The following is a 22,201-nucleotide window of genomic DNA, read 5'->3' as shown; positions in this document are numbered from 1 at the left end:
CAGCCTCCACCTTCCTGAGTAGCTTAGTAGCTGCTGAAGATGGGGCTTCCAGGAGAGGGCTCAGCCTGGACCCCACAAGGCAAGCTAATCAGGGTCAGCACCAGGATGTGCCCTGCAGGAACCAGAGAGAAATCTGCAGGCTTTCCAGGCCCAGACACCTGACGTGGGGGGGCTGTCGAACACTGCAGGGGGAAGGGGGAGCAGCCAAACAAGAAAGACTTTCAGGGCCCATTGTGAGGAGATCTGTGAGTGATAATAGGAGTGGAATAATAATAATTCTTAGAGCTCTTTACGGAGCAGTTACCATTACCAAGCACTGACCTAAAGCACCTCATGTTGAATTAACTCATTTCTTTATTAATGTAATTCATTGAGGTACTGCTATTATTAACCCCACTTTCTTCTAATGTGGAAACTGATGCATTGGTTCTTTGGAACTTTCAGATTCCTTGTATTGCACTTTTGTTTTTCTTTTTCAATAGAGGACGGAAGGAGGTTGTCCACTTTCTGTTTTGCCAGGTAAGAGAGAGAACATTTCCGATGTCCAAGTAAGGACATTGGAAAAAACACTGCCATCTACTATCACCATCACATCATAAAATAAGAACATTTTCACACTAAAGCAGTCAAAAGGACTTAATCTCAGAGAAATAAGAAAGCAACCTGCACAGCTGGTGTGTGGCAGATCCCGGATTCAAATCTGGGCAGTTTGGCTCCAGAAATGAAGGGAGCTGCTCAGCTTCTGCCCAAACATAGTTCACGGCTGCCCTGGAGGGTGAGAGAGTGAGGGGCCCTCAGGCAGGAGGAACTGGCGGGGGGCCAGGTCAGCAGGGCAGTGAGGCTGCCTCACAGTACAGGGACAGGACCCAGCGGGAGTGGGGGACCTCAGGGCACCCAGCAGGAGTGGGGAGCTCAGCACCCAAAACCGGGGGTCGGGAAGGGGGTGCCATGATAGTCTGCCTTGTGCTGAGAACTTTACCAGGGCCACATCTGGAGTGGGCCTAGCCTTCTCCCCCGGTGGGCCTGAGCCACCAAATCTGGGTTCTCCTAAATCAGGATCATTGTGAGATTAAATGACATCACACATGCAATAAGCATCCAAGACCACAAAGAGTCACCTTGCCTTTTTCAGACTGGAAGTATATCACTGCCCACACCCCGTGCAGACAATACTTGGGAGAGATTCCTTTATTACATTTCATGGATGGAGAGACCTTTAGTCCTTTCCCAGAATCACACCGTGAGTCTAGCTAATTCTCCCGCCTGATTTTCTTTTCTGTCAGGTACTCTATTCCAACAGATGCATTAAATTAAATCTTCCACAGACCTGGCATCTTCTTATAGCATATTCCCTCATTTGTATGATAGGTGATGTAAACATAACAAAAAATCACGTGGTCCCAGGTCACTGGGCGACAGGCAGTCTTGGGTGAGAAGCCCCCAGAGGACAAGTGCCATTCACTTTGTCCCGGAATCCAGTGAGGGATCCAGTGATCATGCCTTTACCTAGAAGAGAGAGGCAGAGAGGACAACAGACTGAAGGAAGTTGACAAATATGCTACTGAATAAAAATGAACGTTATCTTAGTAATTTCCTGTGCATTTACACCAGGCACTAAGAAAAGAGTTGACTTTGGTAACTGATGTTCTGTACTTTCAACAAAATTAACCTGCATACCCAATTACTGTGTCTATGGAGAAGAATATAAAGATGAAGATGTCAAAGACTCACCCTTCAAACAACTGAGAAGAATCTGGTAGGGAACGTAAGACACACCAGTTACATAAATAACCACTGTGTTATTGGGGTGTCGTGCAGGGGTGGAAGACAAGCTCGAAGGGGCGATTTGAGGTCTTGGTGAAAGTGGGGATGAGAACGGTCTCCACCTCACAGGACTGCTGTGAAGGTCCAACAAAGTGTAGAAGATGCCAGAACGGCACCCGGCCCTGAATACGTGCCCAGTGGCGTGGCATGGCCGTGTCTGTGTCCGTCCTTGACAAGGCTGCCACCACGAGCACCAGGAACACCGTCCTGTCGAGGCCTGAGGAGGAATCACCAGAGAGTCCAGCTGTGTGGGATTTTCTAGCTGCCAGGTACAGAAACTTCCACATTTCTCCGATTGGGACTTTTTCTTTTTAAATCCGGGACAGAGGATTGTCCACTTTTTGTTTTGCCAAGTCAGAGAGAATAATTTCCAAGGAGAGAGTATATCGCCAATGTCCAAATAAGGTCACCTGGGAAAAAACCTGCCACCTACTATCACCATCACGCCATAAAACGAAGGACATTTGGACGCTGAAGCAGTCGAAGGGACACAATGTTGGAGAAACGGCGAGTCCTTTGAGTCATCTTGTGTTCAGGGACAAAGAAGCTTCCAAGCTGCTCTTCTCGAGGCAGCCTCAGCCCAGAGCACGGGAACCACTGTTCTCCGTGGCCTGTGTGTTGGGGTGTGTTCTCTGATTTTGTCCAACAGATCCTCTTCGCAGCAACCTGTCTGTGAGTGGCCACCTCGCGCCGTCACCACGGTGACACTGGCCACTCGGATGAGCCCGAACATTACTGCGAAACAAGAATGAGCCTGGGGGTCTGAAGGCCTGGCTGGCCCCCCAGATGGTCGGCCTTGGGCAGGTCCCTGGCCCTCCCAGGCGGTGGAGCCCGCTGTCTGCTCTAGCGGGCGGCAGACCTGCCAGGGACTAAGTAGATGATGCCTTTCTGCAGCATCATGACTTCATTCCTTTCAAGTTCTTCGGAAACCCATTTGATTCTGTTTGAAAACCCCGTGGCCAGCCAAGCCACTCTCCAGGCCCCTTGCCACGGTCAAGTCCATGTTTAAGAATGGTAGTGGCCGTGGCGCCCAGCCTGAAACTCGCTGTACACCTTTGGAACAGAGAGTGCACGGTAGCTGCAGATCGCTGATCAGAACCCTTCGGACTTATGCGTGCACCCTGACAGGTCCTTGCTGGAGGCCTTCCCCGGCCAGTCCAGGGCGGTGGGCACACAGCAAATTGTCGCGCACCGGCTTTGCTCTGGTAACGGCCTTTCCTGTGGGGCTTCTGTAATTGGATTGCTCACTGTGACACCCTCAGCTCCCACCGGGCAGGGACTCTGTGTTTCCTTTTTTCCTCGGCAGGACTCGTTTGTGCGTGGCGCAGGGACCACCCTGTTCTCCAGCAGACCAGGGCCGGCCTTACCTAGCTTTCAGCTTTCAGACCAGGAGTGAGCAAACCGGGGATGGAAGGCCAAATCTAGCCCGCTGCCTGTTTTTTGTCTGACCCTCAGGATCAAGATCACCTTACATTTTTACATGATGGGAAAAAAGTCAAAATAATTCTGTCCATTTCTGTTGTGTAAGCCCCCAGTCTGTGGTCCTTTGTGATGGCAGCTCTAGAAAACTAACACATCTACTCTCTGGTCCTTTACAGAGAGCATTTGCTGATTGCTGTTGAACTAAGCTATCTGACCCTCACTCAGGACCTAACCTAGGTGTGCTAGGGCTCAGACCCCCATTCCTATCTCCTGGGTTCCTTGCCAGAGTGTGCTCATTTCTCCACCTATCAAAACGTATCCCTACTTGTGCCTTGTGCCCTCAGGGCTCACAGACAACCCACTTTTCCTAAACTTTGGTCAGTAAATGTGGACGATGAGTGGTGGATGATGGCTTAGTAAGTTGACCCAGAGGTGACATCTGGCTTGTCCTCCTATTTTAAATGTCTTTTCCCAGAGGCGGAGTCCTCTGAGACATGTCCCCTCGGGTCCGCCTCTCGTGTGGCTTTGGGCAGTGCCTGCTCGGTGCACGAGTGGAAATTCTCATTCTGAAATGAAAGAACCGACAGCTCCAGAAGATGATTATGAGCCCCATGGCTATGTTCAGAGCTTCCAGGGAACAAGGCTGGGACGGCCCTGTCCTCAGAGGAAGACTTTGTACAGTTCCTAAGTAAATATGTCCTGCAGCCAGGGGACAGTGGATAGAAAACAGTCATCATAAAGGCCAACACAAGATGACCACGTCCATAGCCCATCCTGGATCCAAGAATTCCATGTATTTGGGTCCTGGCGCTGCCATAACAAAGTACCACCAACTGAGTGGCTAAAACAACAAATTTATTCTTTCCCTGTTCTGGGGGCTTGAAGTCTGAGATCAAGGAGTCAGCAGGGCCATGTTCCTTCCAAGGGCTCTAGAGAAGCAACCTTCCTTACCTCTCCCAGATTCTATGGCCCCAGGCATTCCTTGGCTCTAGCTGCATCTCCAGTCTCTGCTACCAGTCTCACATGATCTTTCCCCACCATGTCTTTCTGTGTCCTGTCTTCTTATAAGGACACCAGTCATTGGATCTAGGCCCCACCGTACCTCCAAGATGATTTTATCTCCAGATCCTTGACAGATTACATCTACAGAGACCCTGTTTCCAAACAAGGTCCCATCCTGAGGTTCCAGGGTGGGGTGGGGTTGGAAGGGACACCATTCACCTCAGTACAGTCAGTATGGTTGAAAGTGAGAGAAGCCTCAACCAAACTTGCTCAAATCCAAAGGGAATGTTTGGCTCCTCTAACTGGGAAGTTTAAATGTGACTCTTCAGGTTTCAGGCACACAGCAGGATCCAAGGGTCCAAAGAATGCTTTTAGGAATCCATCTCTTTCCTTCTTCATCTCTGGACTCTCTGTTCCTCTGTGTTGGTGTCCTTCGGGCAGGTTCCCGTCCTGCATGGTGAGAAGAATGCCCTGTAGCTGTTCTAGGCTTCCGTCGTCCCTACAGTCAATCCCAGCAAAGAGAGGACCTTTTTCTTGATTTTCCAGGAAAAAAAGTCCCCAGAGGTCTCTCTCTTGCTTGGGTGGCATGCCACTTCCTTAACAAACACTTGTGCACGGGATAGAGAGCTGTCATTAGCTGGGCCTGCCTGGGTCCTATGTCTCCCTGTGGAATCAGGGAATGGGGTCAGCCCTACCTGACTCCTGGGGTGAGGCAGAGGATTCTTCCCAAAGGTGCAGGACACAGAAGACCCCAGATGGGCATTATCAGGGGGCATAACAACCATACAACTCTCGCTCAGAGGCAACCATGTATCGGGCTTGGAAATAATGCTTCCAACTAAAGTTAGTGTTAGAGGCTGATGACAATGAACCATTTCCCCTATTCCTGTTTTCATTTCTTTCTGGTGAATACTAACATTGAAGCTGACAGAGAAGTTGGAGAGCCTTTCCCTTGGCCCTTGTTTTGGGGAACTTCCCAGAGAGACACGGGTATAGACTCCCTTGCACAGTTTACCCCATGCTGTCATGATTGCTAATTGTCCTGCCAGTTGTTACTGTTCTGTCAGACCCCAGAGGTGGGGCATCATTATTCAGGCCTGCTTGGCCAGGCAGGAAAGCGTGTGTAGGACGGGGCGCTGAACCTATGGAGTGTCACGCACTCTCCAGCTAATGAATGCAGGCTTGTAAAAGCATTTGGACACTGCTGGCATCCTTAATGGGAGGGTGGCTGATAGCTAACTCCTAAAGCCGTGCTTGTCTACAAGCAGCCCTTAGAAAGCAGGAAGCATACTACATGAATCTTCAGGGGAGCAGATGGAGCTAGAGTCTCTCGTTCGTGCATTCAGCAAGCATTTTTTTGAGAACGTCCATGCCAAGCTCTGTTTGAGACACTAGGAATACAAAAGACAAAGGAGAGTCAGACCCTAGAAGGTCTACTTTTTACTGGAGAATCCTGCACAGAAACAGAAAATCATTAAAGAACTGTGTGGTAAGGGATGCACAGGAAGTACAAATGGGAGAAGGGCACGGGCAGGAAATTCTTTGTGGAAGTCGTGAGGAGAATATGCTGTAGATCAAGGACTTGGTTTTGGAATTGGGGCAAATCAACCTAAAAGTGCTTTTAGGTCTCAACTAACAGAAGACCTAACTCAAACTGACTCAAAAAATTAAGTTAATTTATCTTCTCATGTAACTCTGAGACCAGAGGAAGGGTGGTTTGATATAGAGGTTACCACATTTTCAGGACCAGGGTTCCATTTCTCTGCCACTCTTTTGACTGCGCTGTCCTCCACCGGTCAGCTTCTTCCTTAGGCTGGCTTCCCTCATGGAAACAAAATGGCTACAGCAGATCCAGGACTAACACCCACACACTGGACAACCCGGATGACCCAGCACTTCTGAGAGTCACTCTGTTGGACTGGCTGAAGTCACATGCCTTCATCTCATCTCATTAAGCCATATTTCACTGCCTTACTACAAGTCGGCTGTGAGTCCAGGGGAGTCTCCAGGGCACTGATGCTCCTTCCATGTGATGACGCAGGGATCCAGGCAGAAGCAGTCTCCCGACTCGTAACCGCACTCCTGGGACATACAGCCTCCTGAATCGGACCAGCAAGAGAAGAGCCAGACGGGGAGGCCAAGACTGGAAGTCAAATGCCTCCACCTGGAACGAAGGGAAGTGGCAGCCAGGGCTCCTGCTCACATTTCACTAAGGCAAGTCACGCGGCCACGCCTCGCATCAAGGGACAGGTGAGAGCAATCTGTGCCTAGAAGTCGAGGAGAACCGGGTGCTGGCGGATGCTGGGGACGCCTCCTGCAAATTCCTGGGCTTCTCCAGCAGGTGCCCTGCCTGCCTGCTCCACTGGAACCAGTCTCCTCCGATTCCGCCGCCACATGCAGGAGCTTGTTTCCAGAGGGGGAGGAGACTGGCAATGGAAAGATTAGCTGCTCCCAGGGTTCCACGCGGGATCAGTATTTTCAATAGTACTTTGTGAGTTCAGCCTCAAAGTAAATGGTTAATTCATCTTGTATCAACAGCACTGTGATTCATAATGTAAACTTGGAGAATCCTTGATGTTTCGGGCCCACATTCCTTTTAATTTGGCTGTGCATTCTTTTAAAGCCACAGTGTGCTCACTTAATAGAATGCAGCATGCAAATGCGCAAGCTTTTGCCCGGAGGCAATTTAGCCTGGCTGTTTCAATGGATGTCTTCTTTCAAGTGTATATTCTTTCTTAAATTATTTACTGAGTAAACACACTTTGCATTTTCAAAAGGGAGATTAAGACAGCTTGCTGCCGACCTAGTTGAACGTAAAGCCCCCTTTGCCCAAAGTTGGAAAGAAGTTACTTTGGGTTTCCCCAAAGTTCCTTCTCTGGCTCACTCGCTGGGAACCCCTCTCCTGGCTTGTTTTTCTGATGCTCGGCGGACTCTGCATTCCTGTAGCTCTGCCTAGAGAGATACCTGCCGGCAGGCCCTGGCTGTGACTATCCTCCAGGCTCCCTCACCGATGGGGCCCGCCAGTGCCAGCCTTTTTGTCCCCTGCTCCTATCCATTCAAGGGCCCCAGCAGCTCCTTTTTCTGGTCCTTAGAGGCACCATATCAACCCAACATCTTTGAGGTGCAAAGCTGGGGAGCTGGCCTGAGTCAAGCTTCCTTCCAACTCTGTCTGTTCCAATTCTCTTTTCCCCCACTCCGTACCCTCTGTCCTAAATATCTGCCCACCCTTGCTTCGAAAGCAAGTGCCCTCTCCTGCCGACCTCCTCCACCGTGTGCCTCGTTTCCGTGAGGACCGTTCCTCCTCTTACCTTCAGAGAGAAGACCCAGTAGTGCTCTGAGAAGGCATATGGCATGAAGTTCCGTGTTTGGGGGGTTCACTTCAACTTTTAACTTCAGCCTTACCTACACAGACTCCCTGAGATTTTCCTGCAAATTGAGTTTACACGGATGTCTTCTCCATTCACCCTGGAATGGAACGATTAGAATGACAGGAGCTGCATTCTTTCATTATCCTCCTGTGGGTGGGTCTCTCCCAAGTTGTGTGTGTCAGCAACTGTGCCATGTGTTCTACGTGCTGGGGCTGCAAAGGAGAAGAACACTCTAGGCTCTGGACGTGCCAAGGAGGGGGTGGACTCTTCGGTCTTCCTGAATGTCTGCGAGCCAGCGGAGAGGTCAGGCTGTCCTGGGATCAGTGGTGTGCTGAGTGAATGACGGATAGGAGATGTTAAGAATGATCGCGGGTGAAGCACAACCCCTCTTTGCCTTGCGATGAGAGAAGCCCAGTTAGGAAGGCCAGGGAAGAGCTGAGGACTTAGGGATTCCTGTGTATTCATTTTTCTAACCATGCTTCAGATTAAACAAGTAACACCCGCAGTTAATCCTTTATAAATTAGCATCACGGATGCCTTGGGGCCCTCAACCCACAAATAAAATGGTTGTCAACCAAGAGACACACTACCGTATATTACTTAAGGCAGAATTTTAAAGAGTTTTCATGCTTTTAATCTGTTTCACTGCTGAGTTTCAATTTTGCTGATTTCCTTTGCAAGTCTGACGCGGATGGCTGTGGTAAATAGAGATTGTGACAGTGACTTGGGCAAAGGGGATGTGTCGAGTCTGTTCTGAAGACTTATGCCCCTTCCAGAGAAAAGGGGAAAAATCAATTTGGGTTTTAAATCCAGCCACCAAGTAGCACTGATCAGTGTTCATAATTAGCCTCACTTTAACAAGCCGTGAAGTCCTGTTTTTATTTATTTATTTTGGGGACTGAGAATCTCCCTGCCTCCTGAGTAAATATGGCCTGTTAAGTCTGAATTAGCTGTCATTGCAGAAGAATTAATGTCAGGGCACAGCCTTTCTAGTGGGGAAGGGAAGAAATAAAGGAGACAGATCTTAGCGGAGTCTTACATGATAAATGAGGACCGAGCAGATCATTCATCTCCTTCGAGGAAAGTGGACACAGGCACTAAAGCAGTTTTGCGGAAGACGTGTCAGCAAATGTGATCATTTTGTAACCTGTCAGGAGGAGAGGGAGCTAGTCCTTCCAAGGGGCCACAGGGGAGTGGGCTTGTCTGATGCGACCGTCTCCATCCATCCATCGAGGTTGGGAGAGGAAGGGGGTGGGCGGGGAGGACTCCAGCTGAAGCCACAAGGATGTCATCTTCCTTCGGAGAAAGAAACTCATCCAGAACCAAGAAAAGGCTGCCAACACCCTGCAGAGATTTCTTTGCAGAGATACGAAATAGGAGGGCAAGGTCTCTGTTAGACTAAGACGGCGGACCTTTTCCTGCTTGGTATTTGCAGGACGGGCGGATTTGCTGTGCGGCGTTAGGCACCTGGACACCTGGCCGGGCCACCAGCCACTCCATCCTCGCTGTGTGGCTGGTTCTGCCAGAGGAGCATGGGCGAGGCCTCTTGACCGGGGTTCCCTTTGACAGTCTCAGCAAGGCATTCCGGGGTTCAACCTCTTTGCTCAGAGTGAGCTAACACGTGAGGAGGCAACTTCATGGGAGACTCTCTGCGGGCATCTCGGAGCACGTGTCTCCAGTCTGGTTCTCCTCCTGACTTCCCAGCATTTGGCGGAGCCAGACCTGAGGGGGCTGGAATCCCCAGAGGTGAGGGCCCACCAACCCAGGCACATGAGGCACTCGGGGACTTTGTGTCATTTCTCATTTCCATCTTTTTTTTTTTTTTTTGTGGGTTACGGAGCAAATATAACATTTCCTCCTGGCGTAACAGAGCAGTGAGCCCCAGTGACAGATGACGGTTTCACAGCCTGAACTGCAAGGTTGACACTTGCTTCTTAATCCTGTCCTTTTCTTCCTAAATCTCTTTTACTTTTTCCCCAGTATTTTTGTACAGGTAAGTACCTTACTGACATATGTTTCCTTGGAGTCTTTTACTTTACCAGGAAACACTGCAAAAAAAATGAGGCTTGTCTCGAATTTTAAATTAAAAAGAGAAGCTCACATGGGGCCCTTGATCGCTTACAGATTACTACATGGTACCCCGAGCCCAGAAAGCCATTGGATTTGCTTTCGCTTTGCAGTAAGCATTTCTCCGGGTGCCGTGTGACAGTCACGGTGGAGTCGCTCATTTCCTCATGGATCGTTTTAGAACCAAAAGCTCCTCTGCACGTGCACACTCACATACACACACACCATACACACGCACACACAAGCCCCACACTGGGCTCCCTACCCCCACCCGTGAAGCCATCGTTTGATTAGCCAGCTTGGTCTTGGATGGTCTTTGTCAGAAAACCCTTCGTGTATCTATGTGAATTTTTTCTTTCCTCTGCTCTTTCCTAGAATCATCCAGAACCGCATCCTGGTCGTCATCTTGGCCATCATCCTGGTCGTCACCATCCTGATGGCGATCACTTTTTCTGTCAGAAGACACTGATGGATCTGCTCTTCCCTGATAAACAGCAAAAATGGCTCGTCCTGAGTAATTAAGACAAAATGGTCACATGAATCATTCTTTTGTGCTGACAGGCCCTGAATGACCCTCCCTCTTTTCACCCCTGTTCAGCTCAAGTGCAAAGGGTGTAAAAATATTTTCTATTCCTGTTTGCATGTGGGTCGGTTTCCTTTTCTAGGCTTGTCTTCACCCAGATTTGTTTTTTGTAGGGGAAGGTGAATGTTTATTTGTCTTTTGGTGATTTCATCTCCTAACCAAAATAGCCTTGGTGACATTCTTCCTTGCCCTGTGGACATGTCAGGGGTCACGGTTTGGGATAGGGCATGATGAGTCAGCCGTGGGGCATCTGATGGGCTGTGCTGTTTGTCACACATCTCTTGTCACCAAATTGCCCTTCTGTGATGTCCGAGGATAAAAATGCAGAGAAAAACAGGGGCCAGAGCCAGTGACTGGCTCTAGCAAACCAGCCCTGTTCTACCCAGGCATACTGAAGATAGTCTGCCTGCCTGAGTGCTTTCACTGAAAAGGTGGATATTTAATGTCAGTTGTGCCGGAAATTGACTTAGCACTTTCTCTGTTTATATATATATATATATATATATTTTTTTTTTTTTTTTTACAGCCAAGAATATTTTTGCTGAGCCTGCCCAAGATCCACTTTTCACAACTTTGATTACTAGCTACATGAAATATTTCCTTACCTTCCCCAAATCCCATAGTCTCCAGAATTTGCTGGCAAAGTGAGCCCTGGCACGATATTTAATTGTGACCTCCTCTCCCCTGACCTGTGTAAGCATCTCGGTATCCTTTCGGTTTTAATATCTTCACTGCCAAAAGCAGCCCTCATACAAGCAAAAGGTCTGACAAGGCTCTCTCCACATCCATTCCAGTATGTAAGAGAACATGAATATTTCAGGAAGAGCAAGAACATGAGTCCGTCAGTGTGAAATTTCAAATGTGATTATAAATATGGTAGAGTTCTATAGGATGATCCACTAGAAATAAACTTCATGGAAAACGTTCACTAACCTCCTTTCAAAGAATAAGGGGTTGCAGCGTATTACAAGGACGGCTTGGATTTTCTACAAAAAAATGTTAGCACAGCCTTCCTGAGTTCACTGTGTATTCAAACCTCTGACGTGCTTTGTGATTTCCTTTGGTTTCTTTCTGTCCGAGGTAACCGGGAATTGCGTTCAAAATGAGTTCATTTATGATCAGGCTTAAGGTTGCCCCAAGCTGAGGTCATTTTCCCCCTAGTCATAAAGCAAAATGTGTTTTTCTTAAGACTTCATAGGCACTTCCAAGGTCCGTACTATCTTTTGAATATAATGGGAAGCTTTGAATCCTTGAAAAGCAAACCTGTTCTCTTCACAAAAAATGCTAACCACCTGTGCCTGTAGATCGAGATCACCTGGATGCAGCACTTTATTTTTATGTTTTTTTTCCCCCCAACTCAGAAAAGAACAGTTATGGTTTAGAGAGGAAATGCAGAATGGCAAAATCTACCAGAGAAATCGCACTTAGCGAAACAGGCCAGGGCCTGCATGTGTCCAGATAAATCATTTAGTATTGTGTACATAAAGCTGTGGCCTTTACCTCGCAGGGATGGTATGGGATTTTGGCCAAGCGAAGTAGGACAGTGAAGGAGTGGGAAGGCAGTGCTAATTTTCCTATCAGCTTAAGGGATCTATCTCAGCAAGATTCTTTTATTCCGATAACGGAATTCTGTACATGCTGAACACACTGGAGAAACCATTAAAAAGGAGGAAACAAACAGACAACCTCCTTCTCGTTCTGAAACACGAATGGCGGGGAAGTATTACACCAGCCTCTCGGGTAGCTGCTTTTGGAACTGTTGTTCTTAGCCAAAGTGTATAACCAGCTCTCTACCTACACCTCACGCCGCTTCCCCGGGCCACCCAGCAAGCCAGGTTGATCTGATCATCTAAACCAGTGCGCTGGCTCCTAAATATTTCAGTAAAACCCTGTGTTCGTGTTGAAGTAGATGAAATGGGGAGGGAATGCACTGCTCACCCCTCAGTGGCTTTTTACTTGCCAGTTCTGTCTCTTTATCGGCTCTTGCCTGAGATTTTGCCCCAATTCAGCCTCGAGAGTGAGAGGATCGGAACAGATAACCCTTGGCCTGACAGCCCCGTCCAGCCCACCTGGAGAAGGGAGGCTGACAGTGGGCGCTTTGTAAGAAGCTGCTCTGAAGTCCCCCGAACCCCTGCATGGCCCTCCCAGGTGCTGGAGGAGAAATGCGCAGGAGCCCGGCGGGGACACAGTTTTCTCCCCACTTTGCTGCTCCACCAGGGAAGGGGAAAAGCCCACCGAGGCGAAGCAGGTCCAGATCTGTGAAAGGTTCTAGGAACTTAACCCGTAGACTTTGATCGAGGACTTATTTCTACGGTTGGGCACGTGTGCTAATGATGATGTTCAGAAGGAAGGTGGGGTGGGGGGGTGAAGGCGAGGACACGGAGGAGGACGAGGAGGAGGAAGCCCTTGCCATCTAAAATTCATGCAGACTAAACAGTTTCCCCGACCGAATAAACACAGTGGATGCTACCCTGCTCCGGAATCAAAAGCAATTTAATTAAAGTCTCTTAAGTTGTAAAGAGTTTTAAATGTTCCGTGTTGAAGGCGAATGCCTGCAGATGCACTGGGCTTGACGTCAGCCGCCAGGCCTGGGCTGGGAGGCCATTTGCTATTCTGTTTAAGGCAGGCTGGATTGTCTTATTTTGGAACCAGCTTGGTGGGGGGTTTGCTTTGCTACGGCTTCTGAGCCCTGAGCTTCAAAGGCTGAAATTAATGGTGAACAAAATTGTGCGGCTCTGGCCGTCCCATGCGGGGCAAGCCCATTGAGGGTTATCATTAAGTAAGGAAATAAAGAGGGGGAAAAAAGCCTGCCTGTTCCAAAAACCTCATCAGATAATGACCTCAGTGATTGGATTTTCATTACCAAACAGCATCCAGAGATTATCCACCCCGTAGAAGAAGGGAAGGGGGTGGAAAGAAAGAAAGGAAAGCAACTGTCTTTCTCTCCCTCTCTCCTCTTTTTTTTTTTTTTTTTTTTTGCCCATCTTTTCTTTAAAACTGTCAGATCATTTCAGTATTTCAAATCCGAGGAAAACAGCCTGCCTGCTGCTGTATTTGAAGTTGTAATGGTGTCAAAAAGTCACGACTGACTGACAGCCGTCAGTCCCAGAGGGGCTCATTAAATCATAAAAACTTGACAAGGAAATAATTGCGCATCGCCAGCAACTTGGCACCTGTTTAGACGGTTTTATTTTCTTTCCTTATTAGTCCCCGCCATTACGTTCATTAACAAATTGCATTAAACAACCGTTAAGGGCTAATGATTTGTTTATCGCTTATTATTATTATTATTATTATTTAAACATTAGCTGTGTCAGGTGGTACCCAAGCAGCCTCTTGCCATCATCTGACTGAATATTTTTCCACTCCTGAGCTCTGGGTACTGTTGGAATATGAAATAGATTATTCATTACTCTCCTCTTTGCCACTGATTTGATTTCATGTAGCGTCTTCCACAGAGAAAGATGAAAACTTGTCAAAAATAGGTTATATCTTATTCGAGGGGGCAACAATAGCAGGTACAGCACACTTTAATATTTAATTAAGGTTGATGTTAACCCCTTTAAATGACTTTAGCTGTAAGTTCTATTCAAATGCAGAAGAGAAAAATAATTGTTCTTAATTTGCAACCTGTTCAGCAGGCATTCTTCATGGAGTTAGCTGGAAATTTAGAGCCGAATTTTTAAATAATGAAATTTCCCATCATAAATATTTATAGCCGTTTGTCTACGTAGTTGAGAATTAACTACAAGCAATGATTTCCTTGTCTCTTTGGTTTGAACTGCTAGCCTGGTGGGGCACTCGGTGCTTGGGAGTGGAGGTGGCTTTCCTGGGAGAAATGCAGATCCAGAGCCAAGGACGGTTGGTTGGTTGTGGCTGGGGCTGGTCTCAAAGGAACCTCTGTGAGTCCCCTGTCTCTGGTCCACTTGTCTCCTCCACTAGCTGAGTGTGTGGTTGGAGGACTGTGGTCTGGAGAGTAAGTAGGGATTTCTTAAAGGAACACTTGTGCGTCCAGTCGGCTGGTGTGGGGAGCGTGTGATGGGGCGTCTCTGTGTAGTCAATGAGCTCATGGCAAACAGCGCTTCCCTAAGAGACAATAGGAGCGATGCTTTGCTGGGGTTGACCTTCTATCTTTTTTCCTTTCTGTGACTTGCCGTTGGTGAAATCATTAGCTTTTCCACGGGCTCTGAGCTTTGAGGGGAAAAGCTCCATCATCATCATCGTCATCATCGTCATTCGGGGTCTGAGGTCAGTGGCATTCTCCATGCCCGAACGTCTGGCGGCATCTGATCTCCTTGTTTGATCCGATGAGTTTCACAGAGCCATGGAAGCTACTCTCAGAGGCCTGGTCCACTGGTACTGCAGGGCTGGGGTGTTCCGGTCAATAACAGGGAACGAGGAGTACTTTTCCGCCAACCTGCTTTACTCCCACCCACCCGTCCCTAGAAAGACAGACCTCCTTGGGCGGCCACTCCATGGATGTGAAGGGGAGAGATGGCGCATGTCCCTTGCTCAGCCACCATCTCTCAGCATCACCCCCTTCCCCCAAGGACAGATGGTCCCAGCAGGAGCTGTGGCATAGGAGGGGCGGGTCCAGCAGGTAGGAGCCAAGCGAGGCCTGCCCTAAGCTACAGAGATCACCATGGGCATAGAAATGGTCCACACACCAGGGTCTAAGGGGTCTCAGGTCTCCATTTCAGTCTGTTCCAAATTAGCCACATGACAACTTAACCACCTTTGGAATGGACTCCACACCTCAGCAAAAGACAGGCTCAGAGTCGTTTCTCCAAAAGGAAGGAAGGCTTTGTGGTAAGCCATCCCCAGTCTGACTCCCAGAGACACTGGTTGCCTGAGATAAGCCACCAACCCTCAAACTTGACCTCATCCTATGCTATAATTCACTAACCTTAAGCCAGACTCCAGGAAACATTCTTGTTTAGATGGCTTTGCCTGCAGCCCATTGGGCTCAAACCAGTAGTGTCTGCCAGGGGCCATCTACATCTTGTGACTTGTCAGGTAGCTCTTAGACACAATGTCAGCCTTTTAAAAATGGGGCAGGGGACTGTGTGGACAGCTCAGAGAAGTTCTTAAAGCCACAGGATACTCCCCAAGAAAGGAGACATTGCAGGGTAACCAAGAGCTGCCAGGTGCAGACAGGAGAATAGTGTATGTGATTGGAGCCAAGGCTGGATATAGGGTCCTCTTCTGTTGTAGAGGAGCCAAGACCCAGGGAATGCTAAGAGAGACTGCCCATGTCCATTAGGATTCTAGGTCAGTAATAAGGGGAATGTTCCAAAGCCCTCTTACCAGAGGCAAGTTGGGCAAAAACAAGATGGTGGCACAAACCCAAAATGACAGGACAAGTGGGTTGGGAATGTGTGAGGAGGTGAGGAATAGATGGTGTATGGGTTAAGGATGGATTCCCAGCACCAGGGGACAAGAAATGATTAGTGGGACTCATCCCCGGAGATAGGTAAGAGAGAAGGGCACTGGCGTTAGGCCCCACTTTGTGCCACCCTGGGCCCATTACTGGCCTCCTTCAGGAGGCGCCAAAGGTGGGGAAAGACAGGGTGCCTGTCTCCCAGGAACCCCGGCCCAAATCCCACACAGCCTCTGTTGTCATGCCTCAAGGAGCTCCCAGCATGCTGTGGGAGAAGCACTTCCTCATCCTGAATCACCTCATTACTCGTGCTACATAAATAACGAAGGCATCACAGAGAGAGGGGGAAATGCCAAGCAGCAGAGCTCTAGACTGTGATTCTGTGAACTCGTGCACCCCCTCCTTCCCTTCATCCAAACAAGGCCCTTTGGCGTGAATAATAGCTCAGCGGCCCGAAGCCCGTATTGATCCGCTGTGCACACGGCTCCACTGAGAGCTGCCTGGACTTTTCCTGGGGGCAGGACAGCGCCGTTCAGCGCAGCCCCCTCCTTCCCCCACCCCTCAGCTTCCCCAGGTGTGCTCAGGAGGGGACAGTACTGGGGGGCCGGGGTGGGGGCAAGGCCCTTCTCCAGCTCAGTGCTGCTTTATTGCCTCAACTTTTTTGTTTTTAACTTATTTTGCCAAGAAAAGTACCTGAGTTGGATAGAAATGTTTTTTGGATGATGAGGCCCCACAGAGTTGAGAATGAAATACATCCTCAGGCTCCAGCTTCTCTCCGGAAGGTTCTGCCAAAGACCCAGGCCACAGGGGCGCCCTCCGCTGACACTCTCGGAGGCCTCCCGCATGCCCGGCACTGGGCTAAGCACCTTGGCATGCTGTACTGCGTGTGCCTGTTAATTTTCCATCTTAACACCATCAGAGAGAGAGGAGCCGAGAATGTGGCCAAATCCGTCATGTTTTGGGGGAATGGGGTTGTTGTTAAATTCAGTAGAGAAGCCTCAGCCACAGGATGCTAAATGCACAGGGCCTGAAGCCCGACAGTCCCACACCCTGAGGCTCAAAACACATTATCCCCTTCCATGTTCCCATGTCTTCTGGACACAGGAGGTGACCCAGGCCTTGGTCCTCTGAGCCATGTACAATTGTAAGATGAGCCAGGTCTCTGCACAGGAACACTGGTAAGCTGGTGAATCCCACCAGCTGAAATCCCACCTCTAAAGGTCCATTCCTTTGGTGGGTGACCTTGAGCCCTGGCAAAATGCAGCTTCTTCTTCCCCTGGTCAGCTTCAGTCCCATCGACAACTGATCCCTCTGGGTGAACTGTCTCCCCCTTTCTTGAAGGCAGATTTAGGGGAGGCAAGACCCACCATGGCAAGGAGCAGTCAGTGGTCTTTGGGAGAAGGGGGCAGAAGGGAAGGAGACCTTGGTTGCCTGGGACCAGCTCCCTGGTGGTTTCTCCTGGGATCAGCTGCCTTTTTGGGTAAGGGATGTGTTACCGGGGGGCACAGCCTTGCCGGAGAAGCCCACACACACCCTGGCCCCCGGGCCCAGGACCACTCAGGTCAGAGAACACATGGGCTCGGCCAAGGCAAGATAACTGGGTGAGGTTCCCCTGGTACGTCCCACAGCAGTGGCCTTGCTGAGGAGGAGGAGGAGAGAAGGCAGGAAGGCGGGGGGGTGAGGGAGGTGGTTAGGACAGTAGACAGTGGGTTCCAGCCAATTGCTTTCCTTGGGGAGCTCCTGCTCCAGCCTGCTCCCCTCCCAACCCTGCTGAGATGAGGAGGCCAAGGCATTTGGGGAAGAGACCAAACCTGATGGCTTATGCCCCAGGCAGCCCCTCCGCACACTGCCCCATCCAGGGGTTTCAGCACAGCAGGGACATCGTGGCGCTCAGAGACCGTCTCTGCTTGATTCCAGTCTCCTCCTCATCCATGCACCCCGCCCCCCGTCCCCCCATGGCTCCTTACCATGTTCCAGGCTCCAAAGACACGTGGTGAAGAAGCGAGGTGCGAAAACAAGCGCAACAGCCCCACAGCCCTGGGGGTACAGGTGGGACAGCTGTTTTCGTCCCCAGAGCCCGGCCTTGCTCTCTGCTCTCAGGCAGGTCACTCTCCGGGGGCTGGAAATCCTGCGGCGCTGCCCACGCCCCTGCCACCTCCCACCGCGGCCCCCAAGGTCAAAGCCCCACCTCCACGAATCCTTGCCACGCCCTCTAGTGCTGTGTGTTCCTTCCTCCTTGCGGTTCCCACGACTACATGTGCAAAATGGCCCCACTGGAGTAGAGTAGAGTTGACATTTTGCCTGCAAGTGGTTGAGTCCCCATGAGCACTGGCTCCGTATCCAGGACCAGCCCCAGAGAGGCAGGGGACAGGAATGGGGACCCTTTAGATTGGGACTGACTTAGAGGATTTTTTTTTTCCTTTTTTTCTTTTTTCTTTCTTCCTTTTTTCTGCTTATTAAATGATAAAGGTTCGACTTGGCAGGCAATCAGAAACCCAAAATATCATAAAAGGGAAAAAAGTTGCCGAGTGGCTAAGAGGTGCACCACGGGAGTGTCACTGGGCTCGGCGGCGAGGTGAATTGCTGAACGATGGAGCAGGAGACGTTTTTCAAAGGCTTCTCTCTCCTTCTTCTCTCTCTGTCCCCCATGCAGAAAGGGGAAAATAGAAGCAGAATCCAGATTTGGGTACGAGGCTGATGGGTCACCCTCCCCCACCACCAGCCCCCAGACAGTGGAGAAACTTTGATCCAGGGACGGGAGGAGCCTGGGCATCCCGGCAAAGCCTGCCACAGGGTACTGGCCTCCGAATGGACCTCCCTGAGCTCCCGTGGGGGGAGACAAAACCCACAGAGCCAGGGAGAGCGGGGTTGGAAAGGAGGAAATGTGGGACCCGTGTCCTTTGAACTCTGGGCTGGCCACCTTGACGACGGTTTGGATGGCAAAAGCCAACCAGGTGGATGGGCTCAGATTCACAGAACCCTCTAGCTGCACAGGATTTAGGGACCATTTTGGCCAAACTGCTTGTTCACATGGGGAGATGGGGCACAGAGAGGGAAGGAGTCTTTGCTCGAGACCACCCAGCAAATGGGTGGCGGAGCCAGGAACGGACTCCAGGTCTTCAGCCTCTACTCGGGCTTCTGTCCTCTGCACAAGGAGATGTAACTCAGACAGCACCACATTCTGGAAGCCACGGCCCAGCCACGGAGCCTCTTTGTTAGTGCTGGCCTTCACACCACGGGGCTAACGTTCCTCCATTACATTCTTTTTAAACCCCAACATGCACAGAAAAACTCGGTTCCATCCCCATTGGCTGTGATCATTTTTTCCCCGAATGTCAGATCTTTTCTCTCTTGAGGAACTGACGGAGGACACCCTGGGTGTCCCCTCAGCTGAGCTACTAGCATCCCTGGGGAAAGGCGTTTTCGTGCTCAAGTCCACCATCACTAGCAAGAGAATCTTGTGAGAAACAATTGAGAATCGGAGTCCCCCTCCCCCGACGCTGAGCCCAGAGGCCTCTGGCAAACACCTCGGCTGCTGATGCTAAGGGGACGCTGCTTTAGAGCTGGGGGAGGCCCCGACACGCTCTGCGTTCTGGTGGCGGTAGTGGCCACGTATGCGCGCCCAGGAACAGCCCGGCAGGGAGACCCCACGAGGCTGCTCTCTTTTCCCAGAGTCTGGCATCTTCCAGGCCGGAGGTACTCAGAGCTCTGGGCCCTTCCATGCCACCAGCCTGGCATGTGGCCTCATGGTGACAAGTCAGAGCCTGCTCGGGGCTTCGGTTCCTCATCTGGCAAATGGGAAAGTTGGTTGGAAAGTCTTAGGAAGGTCGGCCTCTGCCAACTCCAGTCATCCATGGCAGAGAAAAGGGAATGTTCCTAACCATGTGAGGGCCCAAGCCTTGGGGTAAGACGGCCGCCCCCGGTGCGTAGAACGTCCTAGAAGAGCAGGAGGTGTGGTGCTCTTGGATGCAGGGCTGCCGACACGGGCTATGCAGTGCAGTCCAGGCGACCCCCCCTTCAGAAGGGCCCCACACGGCGGGCTTGATGCCGTACAATCGCCATGTTGAAATTCATGATAATTTTATCTTCATAACTGCGTTTTGCAAATGAAGCTCAGGGAGACAATGCGGACCAAGAATGGGGAGCTTGGAGCCGTGGCTCCCATGCAGTCCTGCCTCCCACCAACTCCCTGCTTCTGGGGTCTGATGCTCAGCCCCCTGGCACCCCAGTTCCACTCGGCCACTGCTGCCAACCTGCCCCCAACCTGGGCTCAGGCATGGGAAGGGTCAACAGTTGGGCAGGTGCGGCGCATGGCATCTTGGGGTGGGGCATGGCAGCATCAGGGCACATTTACTGGGGGGGCGAGCCTCTAATCCACCCCGATGCAGGCCCCGGGTATGCCTAATGCATCCTGGCACCAAGGTTGCCCTGCCCTTGGGGTTGCCCATCTGCTGAGGATTGGGGCAGGGACCCTGCAGAAGAGGGACATGCCTACCTTGACCTCCTGTTCCAGGCCTGGGGCACAACCCATCCGTCCAGCCTCTGGGAAGGAAAGAATCCTGATCCCCAGGCCGGAGGGCAAGTGCATGCCCAAGTCACAAGGCAGGGGCCAGCGCCCTGAGGGTTTGACCTCCCCCAGAGAGAATCCCCAGGCCCCGGGGAGCCCTGTCTTCCTTCTGCCAACGTTCCTGAGTCTGGCTTGTCTCTTCTGGCCTGAGCCTTCTTGTCTCTTCTGGTTGAGGCACCCTCTCAAAACAAGCCACAAAATAGGTTGTGTAACTGCTGATTCCACAAACGTAAATATTCTGATATTTGCCTTTAAAACTGGCCTTGCACAATATGAAAATGAACAGTAAAAAAAAGAACAGTAAAATCCGTGCTAGTGATTTAAAATTTTGACTTGACTTGGAAGACATTAACTAGAAAATTTTAAACACCATGACAAGAGAGAGAAACAAGGAAAGAAATGAAAAAGCATTTCTTTCTTGCTTTCTGAACACAGGGCTCCATACTTTCATTTTGCTTTGGATTTCACAAATTATGGAGCCGGTCCTGCCTGGGTGAGTCACTTTCCCTCTGGGGCACCCATTTCCCTATCAGGAAACCAGACTATTAACTTTGCACTCGCCCCTCCCTTGCTCACGGCACATTATGAAGGTGCACCTGGATGAAACCCATGAACAGGATTTAGAAGCCAGTGTGTGGTGCCAACCCTTGGCCTTGGAACATGGCCCTTCTTTCTTAAAAAAGGGGTTCAGCCCCTCTCGTGTAGGTTTAACCATTAAGTCAGTCTCTCCCCCAGGTATTGTCCATAGGTATTATGTCCTAGAACTGAAGCGCCAGTCTAAAAGCCACCCCTCTTCCCTGGCATACCTACTGAATAGCCTCTATATTTGGAATCCAAGCAAGTTGTGAGATAGGAAGATGTCAGCCAGCCCAAGGGCTGAGGCCAGTGTGCAAACACTGGTCATTGATCTCTACATTCATCCCTTTTATTTAACGGTGAGGCCAGAATTTCAAAGGTACCAACACAGGACGGTAGGTGCCAACCAGGTTTGGGTTGAGGGGTCATCTTCTCGAGAATGGTAAAAATCCCGATTCCACTTATCCTTCCAGGAAGAGGGTATCTCCTTTTCAGAAGCATTTCCAAAGCTACTGTCATGGAGGTTCCAAGTGCAACTTTCCACCTTCCTTGCCTGATGTTGGAGGACTCACCTGTCCAAGGGATGAATGTGTCCAAAGTAGCAGCCTGTCAGCTTCTCTAAAATGCTGTTAACTTTAAGAGAACATTTGTAGGATGAATGGCATGAATGAATGAATGAGTCAGTTTAGATCAACTTGCCTCAAATGGAATCCCCCAGATACTAAACAGCATACTCAACAGTGCCATTTCAAGAGAAGAAAATTCGGATGACCTCCATTTGGCTTCTTCTACAGCTTTTCTCCAATAGCGGATGATCTCTTGATCATTTTTAAATTTTGTGGTTTTAAGTTTATCTTATTTCACTTCAATTCCCTTTGAGTGATGTCTTCTGGCTCCTGCTCAACTTCCTCCGGCTAATTCATTAGGCCTGAGAGCTGCTCCAGAGTGGGATTAGAACCCGTGTAGTACATAGTCACTTTAAACTGAAATCTGCTAATTAATGGCTCTTCTGTGCGTAACTGAACGATAGCGCTTCTTCCCTGGGGAATTGCGATTTCATGGTTCCTAATGATGCTGTGATTACATTATCTGGATCACGCAGACGGTGGGTGTCAGGAGCGGTGCTCAGAGCCTGTCTTGGGGATAGGGAGAAATCGCTCCTAAAACCAAGGGGATGAGGGGAAGGAGTTAGAATGTCCGCTGTTAATTGTCATTAACACGTGCTGTTCCTTCATCTCATTCGGGCATTTGTTTCAACTTCCCCTAGCTCCACGATGCTTCCATAACCTCACTCCCCCTCCCGCAATATTCATAGGGTTATTTTTTGTTTTAAAAAAAAAAAACTATTTATTTGCTGTATTCCACAAAGTAATTTATTTTCATTACCTTTCTTGGAAATGTGGGTCTACATA

The 22,201-nt window shown here is 49.9% G+C and overlaps 1 protein-coding gene across 6 annotated transcripts in view; it reads left to right on the top strand.

Moving 5' to 3' along the window:
- VTI1A (vesicle transport through interaction with t-SNAREs 1A) overlaps positions 1–11,951 on the top strand; it is a 340,605-nt gene extending 328,654 nt beyond the window's left edge. For 5 of the 6 annotated variants that reach the window (XM_081823532.1, XM_081823540.1, XM_081823533.1 and 2 more), the window contains one exon: positions 10,059–10,317. In XM_081823532.1, the coding sequence (XP_081679658.1) occupies positions 10,059–10,060 (2 nt within the window). In that variant the 3' untranslated portion in view covers positions 10,061–10,317. Of the gene's footprint in view, positions 1–10,058; positions 10,318–10,792 lie in introns of those variants that run through there. The other variant, XM_081823534.1, reaches the window with a different exon arrangement.
- Positions 11,952–22,201: the final 10,250 nt, after the last annotated feature.

The sequence above is a fragment of the Leptonychotes weddellii genome, chromosome 6 (assembly GCF_054177405.1).
Source record: "Leptonychotes weddellii isolate Sample4059 chromosome 6, ASM5417740v2, whole genome shotgun sequence".
NCBI classification, from domain to species: domain Eukaryota; kingdom Metazoa; phylum Chordata; class Mammalia; order Carnivora; family Phocidae; genus Leptonychotes; species Leptonychotes weddellii.
The sequence above is the reverse complement of the archived record's forward strand: the minus strand, read 5'-3'. Positions and strand labels throughout refer to the sequence as shown.